At 46.3% G+C, this 17992-nt stretch overlaps 1 protein-coding gene across 1 annotated transcript; it reads right to left on the reverse strand.

Annotated features, from left to right (window-relative positions):
* Nucleotides 1-9394: 9394 nt before the first annotated feature.
* Nucleotides 9395-14785, reverse strand: LOC144168648 (uncharacterized). The gene is made up of 3 exons (XM_077697592.1): nucleotides 14633-14785; nucleotides 11625-11936; nucleotides 9395-9562 (listed from the first exon to the last, which is right to left on the reverse strand). Exons 1-3 carry the CDS (start codon nucleotides 14783-14785, stop codon nucleotides 9395-9397), a joined length of 633 nt encoding a protein of 210 aa, XP_077553718.1.
* Nucleotides 14786-17992: the final 3207 nt, after the last annotated feature.

Genomic DNA, 17992 nt, shown 5'->3' on the forward strand with positions numbered 1-17992 from the left:
TTTTTACGCTTGGGTCATGATAATTATGCGTAACTCGCCTTGTTAGGCACCTAACTTAGTTATATTGAAGCGCCTTGCATGAGGATATGGCGCACGCGGCAAAAGCAGCGTCCTTCCAGCAACTCCCCACCGCTGCGTAACGTTACAACATGATTCCACCGAAGCTAAAACGATGCACAGCAATAAAGGAGCCGCCAAATTATAGCAGAAAAAAATTTTTAAATGAGAACGCTAAACAAAGGATACGCAAGTATGCCGCACGTAAATCGAAGACTATTATTCCTGCAACTTTCTTCGTGTCCTTCCTTTTTTTGTGCGGAATTGCACGTTCGAGCAGAGCGAGAAGAAGTAGTGTTTGTTTCGTTATAACCCGGCAAGCGTATGGTTCCTATAGCAAGGTTCATTAATGACCTACCTGCCAGACATGCCGTGTTAGGTCGCTTTGTAAAAAGTATCTGATTGAGAAACAATGTCTTGGGAGACGAAATAAGTGGAGTATTGATTTGGGCTATTTGGTACATAGCGAGGTATCGAAGCGCAGCACAATACGAGGGACAGAAACATGTCGTCTTCTGTGTTTCTGTCCCTCATATTGTCCTGCGCGTCGAAATAAAGGGCTTCAGTTTTAAAGTGATGGCTAACACCAACCATTTGTTTCCAGGTCTAGGTTACTGGCACGTGCTCACGCCAAAAAATTGTCCTTACGTAAAACGTCTTTCCCCTCTTTACCTGAACTGTTCCTATTTTTAGTTGTAAAATTTTAGTATGCCACTATTTGCCTACAATACCCATAGTTTGTATATTTGTAAACGTTGCAGACAATCGGGTTGTCATTTTGGGTGGGACGCGTATGCATCGGGAAGCTGTAACAGCAAGGGTGGTGTCAGAATCACAGCACTTTTCTAAATTAAAGACCATCCGCTTACCTTCCCATTCGTGTTTTTATCTGTTGCTTTGAAAGACAAATTGATTCTGTAAGTCCCCCTTCCCGGTTTTCCTTCCTTTTCTCTTCATTGTTTTTGTCCCGCTACCATAACTAAGCTCGAAAAAGTCACCGTCGAAGAAACACGCGTTTGCTCGTTTATGAACAACCCTATTTGTTCATGTTCCTGAGTCATTGCCAACTATTTCCCCAAACTGATAAAGTTCCCGGATCACACCCACCCTCATGGCTAGGCCACACAGCGGCTGAAGTGACGCTGTGTCACGAGTTCTGCTCATGGTTGGAGAAAGGAGAAAGCTCATATATGCGGGGTTGAGAAGCAGGGCAGAGAGTGCGAGTCATACGTACCAATGGGGCGTGCCCCGCGTCCTCCATCACCAGCCAGCCGACGCACCGCCAAGCCATGAAAGACGATGTCGTTTCGGGAGGGGAACCATTGTATTGACTGCCAGAGCTATTCGATTCGTCATTTGCGCAGGCGACATGACGGCGCCACGTTTACGATGCCTTTCGTGCCATGCGGCTGCCTCGGCGGCCGTGATTCCTTCTCGGGTTTCTAGGTCGGGCTGCAGAGAGAGGGTTACAGAGCTCGCAGGAGTAGCGTGTCGCCAACGTATCTTGGAACGAACGACGTTTGGTGGCAGCCGTTCACGTCGGCCAACACGCATACTTCATTGGTCGAAAGTCGGCGTGCATTGGCTTTGCGATAGTGCCTTTACCCGGGTCATCTTTGAGCTTTTTCCGGGGATTGCCGCCACAGGGCGATACTTCCTTCGTTTCAATGGTGGTGGCTCATTTAAGGACAACTAATGACCGTACGGTACTGAAAAAATGAAAAAAAGACGCCGTAATAACTTCAGCGACGTAGCCCTGCCCTGCGATCTCCCGCTTCCCAGTAGGCCGGGGTAACGACGTTCATTAACCCCATGCCTCCAGCTGAAGTGCTCGCCGGCACAATCCATACCATTCTGAGTTGCTTACTATGAGTACTTTTCATCTTTCTAAACTTAATACTAAACACTTTAATTGCTTCTGTTCAGAAGAGCAGGAAAACGTACGAAAAAGTATTTAAGCAATGAAATACTAGACATGAAATGCCTTTAATAGTACCGAACTCAGCATCAAGACTGGTGCGTGTGCGCGTGCACAGTTTGACCGAATTTAGGGCGGAATGAATAGAATCCGTTGATGGATCCTTTGTATTGTGTTAGCAGCGCATTCATCTGCCTTGTATAGTCTGCTTGCACCCTTTGCTTTGATTTGTCCACGTAAAAGTGCCTACGCCTGCAAAGGCGCTGACCATGTCGGCACTTTTCCCAAGCGTTCTGAGTTTCGGGCAATCCACAATTATCGTCCAGCTGCCCTTGGGCCTTGGCTGCAGCCCTGGCACGGGTGACCGAAAAGATCTGATCAGCGGGCCCTCGCACAGCTCGTGGGAAGGGTATTGGGGAAGAGCGATGGCGTGTTGTTACAGGCCCGCACCATGTGGCAGGTAGTATTAGGAAAGAGGCAGAAGTGACAAGTGAGGGATTATTGGGTAGGAGAATTAGAGTGGAGTATGGGTGCGTTGTAACAGATTTTCGTTTGTTTCATCGTTACAACTTGGGCGAGTTGCTGATGTATGTTGAACCACAGCGCAAACAACAAGACACAGAACGATAGCAATAGGATACACGAAGCGCTGACTTACAACTGGATTTTATTTTCTCCAACAATGCCTAATGTGAACCGAATGGAACAAAAAAAATAAAAACACTCGAAAACAGGCATGAAATTATAGAGGGCGGTGAGATTGAACGCCTGGGTGAGAATTGCATCAGTGTAGCCTCAATTGCGCTCACGAAGATGGAGATAGAGTATCGTAACAGGACACGTGCCGATAATAGTTACTTGTGGGGTTGGCTCTGTGTTTTCATTGCGGCTTTCATGTGTTTTTTTATGTTTTGTTTTCTTCAGTTTCGTTCATATTTGGCGATGTTGGAGAAAATAAAGTCCAGTTGTAAGTCACCGGTTCGTGCATCCTCTTGCTATGGTCCTGTGTCTGGTCGTTGGCGGTGTGGTTCCACATCTTTGTTTCATGCAAGCAAAATCCCGGTTTCAAGCAAAGAAATAGGTGTTTCTTTGTTTCAAGCAAAGAAAACCCTGGTTTCAAGCCAGGAAAATCCCGTTATCACGGGCTCACTACGGACAGCAGCTACTAAAGCATATACTTCCCAACACACTCAAATATGTTCACAAACAGGAAATTGACGTTCTTGTTCTAAATGATGACCGCATCCGAGATATATTTAGGTGTCGCATTTTGCCATATTTATTGTTGTACTTGAATTTTGTATAACCATTTTTCTCAATGTACATCTTAAGTTTTTAGCCTGTCATTGCTGCGTCGGCGAATGGTGCTCTGTCAAGCTGCCCGGTTGCAGCCTGTTCAACGTCCGCTTTTTTCACCTATGTAGTAAAATTGGTGGAAATACAACCTTAGCGTCATTGTCATTGTCATAATGTACATCAGGTGATTGTTTCCTCCTTGGTTAGTTTATATAAAATACACAGGGAAAATGGTTCTCAGTGGCTTATATGGCACTCGTCTAGCTTAATGTAGTGAGAAAAACGCAGCTCTGCTGTGACATCATACTTTCACCGTTGTGGAAGCTGACTTCGACTTTTTCCTGTTCACTGCAAGTAGCACACAGGCCGAATAGGTGAGACCAGCCCAGTGCATATCAAAGTTGAGCTAGGAATTGTACATAGAAAGCCTGTTACCGTGACCTACATTTGGCGAGATTCGCAAGAACGTGAATTGCAGGTATATTTTAAACGAACGTAATCCTCGAAATTACTAAAAACTGATTCTGTTTTTCTAGCAGGACGTTGAAAGGCACAGTACAGGGCATAGGTCAACCGGATGGTCAATTAATTAATTATGATGATTACAAGTGCAGCCTCTTATTTTCATAGAGTTTCTCAATAGTTAATGAGAAACTCTATGCTTATTTTAATATTAAACTTTTATAACCGGAAACAGAAATGAGCCACGCCCCACAAACGGGAAGGCGAATAAAATTTGAATGCACTGATTACAACAAAATTTTCGGAGGCTGTCAGAGCGAAACAAACCTATAGGGATTCAGTTACTAAAGCTACGTTTAAGCGCTCCTTCTTGTTCACATTATTTGCACTTGCGGCTTTCTTAAAACAGCTATAGCTGCCTTCACAATTCAAACAGACAATTTTGATCTCCTCTGTAGAAAACGTGTACTTAGTCACAGAGAAACATGCTTATGTGCTTATGTACACAAATGCATTACCGCACAAACTCCAATATCTTGTTATGTGGTGACGGACTGGTAGTATAGCTCATCTATAACATTGAATTAAGGATATTAGTCAGTGGGCGAGAGACGGAAGACGCCGACCTTATAGCTCTCCAAAAGCATAATTGAAATTATGAACTTCCATTCTTTCAAAATCGAGTGTTTGGTGTGTTTGTAAATAGTGAATGCCTGCACTCAAGCGCAAGCATTCATATTTATGATGTTATAGGCTAGCAGAAACAAACTCATGTTTTTTTTTTTTTTTTTTTTTGGGGGGGAGGGGGGTTTAAACGCGGTCACATCATCACGCATGGGCTAACTGTAGAAGTTTTTCGTAATTGGAGAATACATGCCAAGAGATGTTGTAGCGGGCGAAGGTGGGGAAGTTGCGCACTGCTTCTCGTGTCGTCCTTGGTCTTTGGCACTGCACAGCCCACAGAGCTGCAATAGTCATGGGTTATCAGTTCCGGAGAGGAGGACAGACCGCCCTAGTGACCTGGGCCACCATTAAGTTGATTAACCGAGCGCCCTGAAGTAGATTAACCGAAGCAAGCTGAATACATTTAAAACGTCAACTGAAACCCAACATATCTAAGTGAAGTAACCAAAAACTGTTAAAATAAATGCCTAAAATTTGTTGCCGTATTTTGACCCTGGTTTGTCACTTATCCGTTTACGTACGTTTTTGAGCCCTCATATAGGCCAGTGAAAAGAAATCAGTAGTATAAACAATTTCCGGCAGGTATTCATACCACAGAATGTTTACAGGGCACCTGATAAATGTGGTTGCAGAGATGAAAAAGTGCTTTTATACAAACATTTAGTAGAATTTTCGCATTCACCTGTTTTTTTTTAATTTGCACATGCACCTTTAACCCCACAACGCCCAGCGTATCAGATTTGATACGCGGTGTTTCAGAAGACAGAAAGGGAGGATAAATCGCACAAAGCCGAGACCGAAGCCCAAGGTATCGCCTGTGATGGACTGATGGAGTTTTATCATGTGAGTAGTTCAGAAAGGCGCGGCCAGAGGTTTGCTTGCAGCTCAGGCCGCGGGCTCGGGCTCGGTGGGCCGCATGCAGGAGCTTGCGAGGTGGCATCCAACCGACATCATTTTACTCAAAACACAGTATCTCCTTCTTTCGTCCTACATTTGGCCATTTTCTTTATCAGAAAATGTTTCACGACCAAAATGTCATCTTTGCTGTCGTTTCTGGGGTCCACCCAATCTTTGGCGTCGCTTGAAATTTCCGCGTATTATATTCTGTACAGTGGGGCTTCATTGATGGCACAACTTTTGTCGCACTTTTGATACGCTTTCCAACCCAGCTATCCACGGTAAACATAAACGTTTTGGTACTCTTTTTTTAAGTATTCAAGTTAGGAAGATATCGGACCGCATCTTCACCCACGAAGATGTCAGCCAGTTTAGTGACTTGTCCGAAAGCAGCGATTAAGAATACAGTAGCCGATCGTTTTTCAGACTCTAAAAATTCTGACTTGCTGGATATTTCGTACTTTTCCGAAGAACCGCCAGTTGTCCTAGAGGAGTAGTGACACGGATTTTTCCATGTGCTTTTTTATTTGGACTTTTTTAGTTCCCCTCCAGGTCCGAAAAATCAGTCGGCTACTCTAAAGTCTCCACCCCCCGTAACCCTTCCGAGGCAATGAAGCGATGATGCGGAAATTTTAGATGCGAAGCATCTCATGCTCGGGGCTGTGTCCCTTCCTCCCTTGTTGTCGTTGTCCGCCATCCGCACCCCCACTGAGCATGCCTCGCCAGGCACCGCTGATGATGATTGTGGCAGGATGCCCCCAGGAATTCGTCAACCAAAGAATCTATCACGAGATAGCTTCGCGTTCAACCACCGTCGTCATCTTCCTGTCGGGGAACCCTGAGTACCGCACCCCCACTGCGCATGCCTGGCCAGGCACCGCTGATGATGATTGTGGCAGGATGCCCCTAAGGATTGGCCAACCAAAAAATCTATCACGAGATAGCTTCGCGTTCAACCACCGTCGTCATGTTCCCGTAGGGGAACCCGCCACTGCGCATGCCTGGCCAGGCGCCGCTGATGATGATTGTGGCAGGATGCCCTAGGCATTGGCCAGCCAAAGAATCTATCACAAAATAGCATCGCGTTCAACCACCGTCGTCATCTTCCCGTAGGGAACGCTGAGTAGTATGCGAGGCATTCCTCCTCTCCTCTCCGACGCTCCTCTCCTCTCCGGCACTCCTCCTCTCATCTCCGAAGCTCCTCTCCTCTCCGGGATTGCGCAACAAATGGCAACATCTGCGGCTCCGCGCGCGATAATGCGAAGCAGCTTAGGGTTAGAGAAGCAACGGTAGCCGCTGCATACTCCGCTGGGGGCGCCACTGTAGCTCCGCGGTATAAATGACGCGCACGCGCACTCCGCTCCCCTCATTCTCCTCCCGCAACACTGCGATCGAACTGAAAACTAATAAGAACTTGAGTCGATCCCATGGCTGCTTCGCATACTACTCAGGATTCCCCTCCGGGAAGATGGTGAATTTTTTTTACGTTGTTTTGCTCCAGCTATAGCTTCGTATTACCCTGCAGGCAACAAATAGTGAAAGAAAATGCTCAAAAAGAGTCATAAAAACGGCTCACAGACCAGGTTAACCAGTTTTACCGCAAGGCCAAAATCCCCGTTGAGGTGCCCCGCCCTGCAATTGCTGGTGCGTAAGACAGTTCTATTGAGGTATTGACAAATAAACTATAAGGCGTCGTTGTGCAAGTACACCATTCGCACCAGGCGCTGGCACATGTATATCGTATACCATGCAATGTTGTTCTGCGTGGTGAATGCCTGGAATGTCCACAGGTGCCACAGCCATCAGTTGAAAAAGCCGTCACTCAAACTGAAGCCCTTTATTGCCACCCTCTATGAAATTCTGATCTTTTCAGGAAAATCACCAAGAAGATGGTCGACAAGTTTCTCTTCGTCTTTTGTGAAGACGAAGTTCACGTCGAGTCAGCCCTAAGGCTACGTTCGAAACGACATGGCTGGGTATCTATCCTCGAGTGGTACCGCATTAATCGCCGGACTCTCCCGCCACCTCACCCAGAATTGACAAGAGAAGAATCAGTGACATTTAGACAGCTACAAACGAACTCGCTATTAACCCCGGTGTTAGCCAAGCACATGTGCCCTGAAGTGTATGTAAGTGATAACTGTGTATTGTGTAAGAAGGAGAGAGCCACTGCGGCTCATATCCTATGGAACTGCGAAGTGAATCCAAGCAAGGCCAACGCAGCCACAGTGATCCCGCCGCAATTTATGGACGCGGCGAGAAGCAAGGACTACAACATCCAATTTCTGGCCGTCCAGCAGGTGTTGGCTGCCCTCGAACGCCAGCGACCCGAAAGTACTACCTCCTTCGGAGGTTCAGCATGAAGAGGTAGCAGGCGACGTCCGGCAGACCGACGCGACGTTTAGGCCACGTCTCATCTGCAGGTCTCAATAAAGTTGTTTCCTCCTGCTCCTCCTCCACTTGTGGCGAGCAAGGGACTTCGATGCAGGAGCTGTGTACCAAGCACTATTACGTTTGGCACACTTGGGTTCGCGAAATGCAATGTACTCTCTGCCTGAAAATTAACGCAACAGCTTTTTATAATGCCGCAAGCCGTAAGACTACAGCTGTCAAACAGGTAACTGAAAGCCCATTGCATCATATACAGGGTGTCCCAGCTATCATGCACCAAAATTTTAAAAAAGAGAAATGGCGGAACTCGAACAAAACCTAGTGCATAATGTTTGCAGTACTGTGAAGAAGCGTAGAGTAATTTTTCGTTAATGAGACTTAATTAACTAATTGTAATTAATTATCTAACTCGAGAAATACTGTCCTAATCACTAAAGTGTCAATGAGGCACTTGTAGGTAACCACGAGGGGCATATAACTTCGCTATTTTCAGCGACGAACTAATTGCGTACTCATTTATTCTGACTGACAAAGGAAACCCACGAAATATGAAAAATACCACGTGACGACGCTTACGCGCGCATTGTAAAGCAGTGTCCCCAAACAAAGCTGATTGAAAGCAACTGCTTCGCGTGTTATCCGCCTGAATAGACAGCGCATCACCTTGATAAGGGCATGCATGGAAGGAGCAGCAGCAGCAAGATTCGCGGGACACGTGTGCAGATAAGGAACAAACTCGGTCGCGATTTCTTCTTTCTTTCTTTTGTCTATTTTATTCTGGCTAGCTCAGAGGCAGCCTGTTTGAGGGCGTTGCTTTACGGTGCGCGCGGAGGTGCCGTCACGTGGTATTTTTCATATTTCGCGGGTTTCCTTTATCAGTCAGAATAAATGTGTACGCAATTAGTTCATTGCTGAAAACACCGCAGTTAGATGCCCCTCGTGGTTACCTACAAGTGCCTCATTGACACTTTCGTGATTAGGACAGTATTTCTCGAGTTAGATAATTAATTACAATTAGTTAATTCAGTCTCATTAAAGAAAAAAATACAGTCCAATTCTTCACAGTACTGCAAATATTATGCACCTGGTTTCTTCCGAGTTATGCCTTTACTCTTTTTTTAAATCTTTGTGCATGATAGCTGGGACACCCTGTATATGATAGAGCGGGCTTTTCTGCTACCTCAGTCGTTCACTGTCGCTATGTTCACTATCGTTGGGGTTGCAGCGGTTCACAGAGTTTTGGTGACGAATGCTAACCCTCGGTAAGACCAAGAAAAAGAAGGAATAAGTAGATTAGCTTCAGGATGGGTCCGTTTCGAAAATCGTCCAATGTGTCACTTCTGGCAGGCATTGAATGATTGGTTATCTTCTTTCTAACAGTGTTCGCTTGGAAGGGCAGTCCCTCAAAATCGTATTTCACAGTTGCCCAGTTAATTAATATAAGGACAGGCAGAAAAAACAAGGTTTATTTAAAAAATACTAGAATCGAGGCGCTCTTTTACCATCGACGGTAGGACACAAAGGGCACCGAACAAATTCGTGAGTTTGAAGGCGCTTTCGAAACGTGTATTACAGAGTTCTGACAGTGCTATAGACCTCCGTGTATCAATTTACTGCTTTCGTAACCTAACTTTCAGCTAGCATGACCCGCAATTCAGGTTCTATTGCAACTTTTAGATTCATGGCTTCTTAATGGTTCGCACGGCGCGCAAGCTCGTGCTCGATGTTCGGCTGAAGCAGCTTGAAGATGCAGCCGTACATGCCAGCCAGATTCTGGTCGGAGTCGAGGTAAATAGCACCGGCCAACGCCCGGAACATATCCGCCAGAGGTCCGGGAGGTGTCGCCTGGGGTACCGCCTGGGAATACCGCGAGAGAACAGCCCCAATTTAAGGCAAAAGAACACAACACAAGACCACTATAAAGAACTTTCCGTATTTGCCCGATTGTCGCGCGCACCCTTTTATCCTAAAAGTAGCCTTCAAATTTGTGTGGGCGGTACAGTCTAGGTCAAAACTGACATCGGCTTAAAAGCTACGAGCAGCATTGCCGTGGACACAAAATCTTTTCAGAATCCGGCTCGATAGGGAGCAAAACAATCCCCCGACAGCACGTGAGTAAATTATGGTGTATTCATTCCTCAACAGGCATACCTTAACCATCTGTTGCGCGTATTTCTGATGCTGCAATCAACACCTCGCCTGAGTCGTTACGGCTCCAAATACGTACCAATATGAAGCTGCATCAAGCGCAAGGTAATTTTAGTTGCTGACAGCGAATCGTATTGAGCAGCATCATGCACACAATGGGAGTCCGGAGTAATGAGTGCGGGATTGACCTAAACCAAGCACAGCCATATTTTCGTGCAAGCCTTCTCCGTCGCAGGGCACAGATGTTTTCGAGAACTTGAACAGTCCTAGACGTTACTCATAAATTAGCATGGAATGAACCAATGACCCGTCACTTCTAAAATATGAAGGTCACAGCACCCGAAACCTCACTGTTACAGCGTTCTTCGCTTGCGCTTTAGTGCCAGCAGGAGCTGGATAAGCAAGATTGCTAACCACAGTTGCTTGCGACAAACAAAACTTCTTCCTGTCATGGACGTCGTGATTTGTATTTTTCATCCGCGCAATAGAATGGGGGTTATGTTATTTTTTTTTATGTTCCCTTCGTAAACTTGTCTGCGCGTTACAATCGGGTGCACGTTACAATCGTGCAAATGCGGTACGTGGTAGGGAACTGTTCCAGTAAAGGGATGCCATTTTGGAGAAAATTTTGAATTTCCCTTTGTCGACTTCGCTCGTATGTTATTCGTGGAAGGACAGCTGCTGAAACCTACGCCCTTTCATCTAGTGTCTGCGCTGATGCACGGTATGCGCTTCGTCCTGCATAATACAAAGGCATTCCCATGCAGTGGCAAGAGTTTGTTCTGGATAGAAATGGAGGCGCAAATATAGGTAACTTATATTTTTGAGGTCGTGGGGAAGTGTAAAATACTAATGCAGGGAATATATCTCGACAGGCTTCATCTCAGAAGTTATTTTGAACAAGGCGAACGGATTGTATTTTTGAGCATTTTCTTCTGCACAGTTTGTTTGTTCTGCACAGAAATGGAGGCACAAATATAGGTAACTCATATTATTTGAGGTCGTGGATAAGTGTAAAATACTAATGCAGAGGATATAACTCGACAGGCTTCATTTGAGAAGTTATTTCGAACAACGGGCACAGATTGTATTTTTGAGCATTTTCGGCGTTTTTGTGTCAGACGCGGAAGCCAGCATTTTTAGTGTAGCCGGAGGTGGCTTTAAAATTTAATCATTTTGGGCTATACCAGCACGTCCCAAAATTTTGCGTTACAGGCGAGACATACTGACCAAGCAGTACTGACGAGAATGTGCAGGAGCATTTGTCGGTACATGAGTTGCTTTCTGAACGATATTTCATGAAATGTGTGAAACATTAAAAAGCATGATGTTTGCTGTATCGCACCTGTCACCGCCGATGCCGTATTAGGCTTGCAATAACGAACCAAACCCCTTCCCCTCCTCCTTAAAGAAAACGCCATCTCCATAAAGCAAACAGGCCCACATAAATATCACTCCCTCTAACACATGACAGGGACAAAAACTCTTGCCTTCAGTCCCACCTTACGCAAAACGATACTTGCGATCCTCACCCTGCCTTACAGCACAAATGTTAAGGCAAGGTTACTTTTTCCAAGTAATTTCAAGCAGATTTATTTAAACTCCATGTTGGGGCTCGTAAGCAAAGTACAGCTAGGCTTGCATTAACCCCAGCTCAGGCGCCTACACGAGCATCCAAACCCTTCTTCACATATAGGAACTTTACGCGGATCTTTTCGATGATTGGACGATTTAGTCTGTGAGGAGAAGGTTGTGCGGAGCGTGCACTCGCCTCGTCTTTGTGCCCTTCCACGTACTGAACGTAACGGACAACGGCGTCGTTGAGCGCGCAGGAAGCGGAGCGCAGCAGCCTGTGCATTTCGTGGCGGACGACCACGGAGGCCACGAACCGGTCACACTCGAGGTGCTGCCGGGTCTCTGAGAGCTCATGCGGCGTGAGCTTCTCAACGGACCCGTACAGGTGGACAGACGTGAGACCCCTCAGCAGCGCACTCCCGAGAAAGTCCATCGGCCGCATGAACCCAGGAACGATTCGCGCCGGCTCGGGAAACGAAGCGTGCGTGAAGGCCTGGAGTAAGAATCCCTGGAAAAGTGGGTTGGAGACATTTACATCCTATTCGTCTTGGCAGCAGCCATTTTAAATCAAAGCTTTACTACTTTCGTCGAGAGATTTCGTGGAGGTTGCGCAAATGACCTTCTGACCCGAGACCCACCCGCGGTGACACACCCCTGGAAGCGCATTGCGTGATTCGCCGGGCTCGCTGTTGGCGACTGCGGGCGCCGACAGCGGTCGCCACTGCCGTGGCGGCCGAGGCAGCCAACCACCCCCGCAGCCTCCCATGCATACAGCGCTGGGTCGTTTTGGGGCAACGTCACTCGTTTCGCGCCTGGCGAGGAGGAACGCGCGTTTGCCATGATCGAACGCCGCGTTCTGCCCGGCGAACGCCTCGTTCGCCCAGCCTCCTCCTTTTTAAGCATTGCAAAGAACTGAACGGATTTCAGACTTTGTCGGCAATACAGCTAAATGAAAGGTTAACCAAGCGAAACCATGACTCAACCAGACTAAGCCAAGCTTTTGCTTTGCATATCCAAGGTTAGCGGAACTGAGCCGCAGCCACTTTTTATCACTGGGCTATGCTAGCACCTATTTATTTGGCGAAGTGGACAGGGTGATCTAACCGCGCATGCGCAGCATAGTGCACAACTTTCCAGGTTGTTATCAATGCCCAAATGGTTAAAAAAGCATCTCATACGATAGCTTCACATTAGAAGTCAATATTACAAGGGCGAGTTACGAGGCGTCTTGTTCAAGTTATATTGAAGTGCGCACCACAACTGTCCACTACCGCGTGAATATCAGCGCTGATCACTACAGTCCACGAACCGGGTATGCATGTGCGATAGCACTGCTATTGCCTGCAGTATTAGAGCTTGTTACCACTGCATACGCAGCATCGAGTATTTTAACGGCTGTCATGGGACAAGAATAGCCAAAACAGCGTACGAATTTTCTTTGTGCCCTTCGCGGTCCAATATTTGCTTGATATGAAAACACAGCGTGCCTTCTTAGCGCCATCCTAACTTTCCAGTCCAGTACCTCTTGTAGAATTATCGATTTTGTTGCCAGAGAAGCCTTTGGACAATCTACTGCTTAACAATACGAAATAAAGCAAGGTTTCCTTAAAAAAGAAGCAATACAAACAATAAAACCTTGAAATGATGCGGGACACCCAAGGTAAAACCTTTTCGGGTGGCTCGTTAAGCTCATTGAAACTGTAATGTTTTAAAAGAGCCGTTCCTCAATTTACATGTCTGCATATTCGTATATGCGTATATGTATGCGTATGCGTGTGCGTATATGCCTGCATCAGGAAGGAAGCAAACTTTATGAAGAAAAAATGGCTGCATATGCATACACTTTCACATCAGAATCTTTTTAATGCCAAAAAAAAACTCAGTATTGTTAACAAAGGCATTTTGCGCAATCGCACTCCCCACTGCCGATAAGAATGAGAAAATTTGTTGCGGTAATTTTGTGCATTACAATAGCTAGTCATTTCAAGTTTATGTAGGAATCTCACGGAATAAGGAATGAAAGGGGGCATACCTCGCGGCATGTCCTCCTTCAAGAAAATATTCCTTGCATTAAAGCTCTCACACTAATTTATTTCTGAACTACATAATTCATTTTTACGGGAAATATTGGCCTTTCATTAGGGTAAAATTATGTCCTATAGTGAAGGGAATATCAATGTTTAATTATATTTTTGGAATATTTGAAGCAACTGTAGCGATACTACAACCATGGACCTTAAATATAAACATAGATCGAGATCCATGGTATGGCATGAATGAGAGCGTATGCCTCTTTGTTGTGGTCGTTTTTGTGTTGTTGTATTGTGCGTATGTCAGAAACCTGCGTAAAAGCGACAGGGCCACGTCAAAGGCTACTTGGTTTTCTGGCAACGAAACTACTTCTGGTAGGCAACAACACCTGCGGTGCAGAAGTTCCCGTGGAAGCCGCTTGTTGGTGCATCAGCGGGGTAATCTATGAACATGCATATCTCCTAATAATAAAGTTCCACGAACTTCTACTCGGCGTGCCGTTTAAGCCTGCGACAGTCTTTAGAAATCTCTGATTTAATAGAGCATGTGTAGGATATGTATTTTCACAATGACATGGCAATATTACATATACAACACTCCAATCAAAACAGCCGGAAGGACATTTCCTTTGAGTATCGCGCGAGTGAGCCTAAGAAATGTGAAAAAAAAAGTAAATATACATGAAGAATGATCGGTGCCAGTTGGCAGTAATGCGAAAACATCGTGTCTAACCTGTGGGAATCGGAAGTACAATAATGTGAATGTTTGAGTAATATTGCTAGCAGTATTTGCCATGAAGGCAGGAAGAAGATATTTTGAAGCGACGAACACAAGCGTTTCATGCCACGGCTAACGTACGGGAAGAGTAAGGTCACAATCCACATGCGGCCTTTTATCCAACTCCTCTGTAACCTCTACAGTTTGGTAAGAATCAACCCTTCGAATCCGTTCTTCGTGTAGCAAAACCATTTTGTCCCGCGTCTTATGTTATTTGGTCTGGGGTAGCATTGATCCCGCTTTTCTGCACAAGGAATTACAGGAAGGAACCCAGCGCGACCACACAAGGGAAAACATAGATGACCCCCAGAAGTGTGACCCAGGAATGTTTCCAGCAAATAAATCTACGAATGTATATTCGTGAAGAAAAAATTGCTCGAGAAAAATTTTGTTCACCTTGTCTCTGAAGGTGTACCCGATGGTATTTTCGATTCCCATGTACTGCTTGCCAGCTTCCAAGAGAACCGGGTCGTTGGGGTCCCAGTATTCGCGTGGCACGTTCCTACTCCACTGGTAGAAACCTGCAGAGACCTTCGAACCTTGCTGCATGTCGACCTTGACCAAGCTTGCCTCGACGCGAAAGCCACGTTCTTGTTGCAGCCTGCGCGTGCCAGTCACCTTCGTTGATTAGTTATGCGGGAGATTGATCAAGAAGAAATAAAAAACTAAATATTTATCAATAGTTGGTCCTGCAAAGAATGATATAACTTGATTGCAATTTAAACTGTGAAGAGGGCAACTGATTTTTTGTGTGCCACGATTCCTTAGCGGGTGCCACGAACAAATTCTCTGTAAAAACTGATCAGTGACCTTTTCTTCTTCAAAGGAAAGTAACTCCATGAGTGGTGCAGATGACCTCGTCAGTCGGTGGGGGTGTTGCCAGAAAGAAAGGGACTGCACACTTTTTTCGCTTCGTGTTGTTGCTACGCAGCATATAAGAGGAGATTTAAAGACAGGAAGAGAAAAGAAAGTAGGAAGGCAAGACAGAAGGGAAAGTAGGAAGGCAAGAGAGAGAGGGCGCAAAAGCACAGATAGTCACGAATCCGATACGTTTTCCAGTCGACAGGTAAGCATACAGTCTTGTTACATGCAGAAAGTCCATCAGCGACCTGCATTATCTATCTTACTGCGACCAGCGGTTGTAGTCATCCGGTTTATCCTACCGCCGACCCATCCCTCTGAACACGTCGTCTCTAGCTGTCCTTGTTCCCGCACACGTACAGAAAATGGGCTTGGCATGAGCTTCAGCCTCCGAATTCGGACACTAAAGACAAGTTCCTGGGTCCTCTTGTGAGTGTCCTCATGTCCAAGTGAATAAAGCTGTGAGGGTCACCCCAACCCGAAGCCCCCTTGAGAGAAACTTCGCCAACTCGTGAAAGATTAGGTTTCAGAGAGCAGGCACACGGGTTTATTAGGGCACGGACATCCATTCTGAGACGAGATTTCATGGCAAAAGCCAGGAGCGCGGATCACAAAAGCAAGAAGCTAGGGGAGCATACAGGTGGGAAGAAGAGTGGGAAAGATAGTCCGCTAGTCGGTTCAGTATATTCTCACCGTGACCCTGCACCCAATGTACACGGATAATTAGCTGCGGTGTCTTGTGGAGGCTGTGAGTGGCACATCAGAGGTCTCTTCTTCCCTTGCTTTCGATGCTTCACAGCACTGAGCGAGCCTGTGTATATATTGTTACGTTAATAAAATGGATTGTTGGGCGAGTTGGTTCATGGCTTCAAGAAAATTAAAAAGAGCGCAAAGGACGAGGACAAAGAAACACAGCGCGCGTCCCGTCTACTGTGTTTCTTTGTCCTCGCCCTTTGCGCTCTTTTTAATTTTCTTGAAGATATTGTTACGTAGCGGCAGGACACAGGTGAGAGGAAACATGGCTTGCTGAACGCCCGGTGGTGCCTTACCCTTTAAAAGCTCCTGGAGCGACAGTGTTGCCGGTGTCTTTCTGGGCCGGCACGAGACGAGCACGCTCCACGTGCCTTCGACGTTTCATTGTCGTCAGCGTCGGCGTGCGTCGGCGAGTCTCGGCGGGCCGGAATTACAAGCAGCCCACAACCATCCAGGCAACGTGCATCGACCTCATCTTCAGCAAATTTAGGGTTCATCCACTACAACAGCGCTCGACTTTACATTTCACAGACCATAAGGCGCTCATAATCAAAGCGGAACGCCAACCACAGCTCGACGTCACCTGCGTTGAACATGATGATGATAATGCCTAAATAAATACAAAGTCATGACACGTACAACGTCTCTCTCTCTCTCTTTATCTCTCTCTCTCTCTCTCTCTCTCTCTCTCTCTCTCTCTCTCTCTCTCTCTCTCTCTCTCTCTAATGCCTCTTCACCTCTTCACTCTAACACCCCCGCCGCTCCAATAAAATTACACCATCTTCCCGTAGGGAAACCCAGAGTAGTATGCGAAGCAGCCATGGGGTCAACGCAGTTTCCCATTTCGTAGTTCCGGTAAGTGAAACGTTTGGTAGTTACCATGGAAACCAAACGGTAAATATAACGGTAGCTACGTACCTCAACCTAACAGAAACGACGAAGTGAAAACTAATGGGCACTTGAATAGACCCCATGGCTGCTTCGCATACTACTCAGGGTTCCCGTACGGGAAGATTGTGTAATTTTTTTTCAAAGGTTTTATTATATTTGAATATTAACATTTATTATAACGCATATTTATGACATCTTTATGCATTATAAATTTGATTTCGGGTACTTCGTTGCATTTTGGTCAGTTTAAGCTACGGCTTCTTGCACGTTTTGGCGGGTTTTCCCCTTTTAGGTCGGTTTCGGCTCTTTCTGTTGAATATTTTTTCTGCACCGTGGTGTTCAACCATTGCAGGTCCGTTTTGACTGTTATTTATTTCAGTTCGGGTGGTTTTGTATGCTTTAGGTAGGTTTATGCTGTGATAAAACCCCCATAATCAAGCTCAGGTGACGGCTGGCTGTACTGAATATGAAACGCATGTACGCGTCGAGGACGACCGTCCTGTTCGAGGACGTAGTCAATGGGTGCGTGGGGTGAAACTGCGAATGAGCGACAGGAGAATAAAGACCCAAAAGTTTTGCCGACATGGGTGACGATGGAGCGTTCGGTGAGCGGCGGCCCCAGAACAGCGATGGTGGCTGATGCAATGAGGCAGAGTCCCAAAGCCTTTGGAGTCATGTTGAAGAACTAGTCAGGGAATCGACATAGGCTTGTTGGGTCGCGGCTCTGCAGATCATTGGCTGGAGAAACAGGGCTCGGGATAATCACTTCCATGGCTCACCGGGCGGGGGAGGGCCGCTATGATCTTAGAGGGTTGTTTTTTTCGCATGAGGAGCCGAGGGCCGATTAGTCTAGGACCATTATGAGTATCGATACCCCGCACTTCCACCTAAATGCTACGTGGCGGCGGGACACAGGTGAGAGTAACGATGGCACATGATGGATGATCTATTTACATTATGTACTAGTGGCGATGACAGAGCGCACGTAGTCTGTACACCAGCTACCCCTTCGTCGTTGTCGTGGTCATCGTTGTCGTGGATGGTGCTCAGCCGGAAACCCGGTAAAGTGTATGGGGCGTTGAAGTATCCTCCTACGAGTATGGGAGTGCATGGGTGCGTTGCCCTAAGGTGGTGTAGCCTACCCAGGTTAACACGTGCTCTGCACGGCCTCCCATAAAAAGGGACAAGAAGAAGGGGTGTTTGGTCTGCGCGTGTTAAAACTGCGATCACCTCTTGCTGTTGGTTACACAA

Source organism: Haemaphysalis longicornis, unplaced genomic scaffold, assembly GCF_048455015.1.
Source record: "Haemaphysalis longicornis isolate Haplotype H1 unplaced genomic scaffold, Haemaphysalis longicornis Haplotype H1 scaffold_2, whole genome shotgun sequence".
Lineage (NCBI taxonomy): Eukaryota > Metazoa > Arthropoda > Arachnida > Ixodida > Ixodidae > Haemaphysalis > Haemaphysalis longicornis.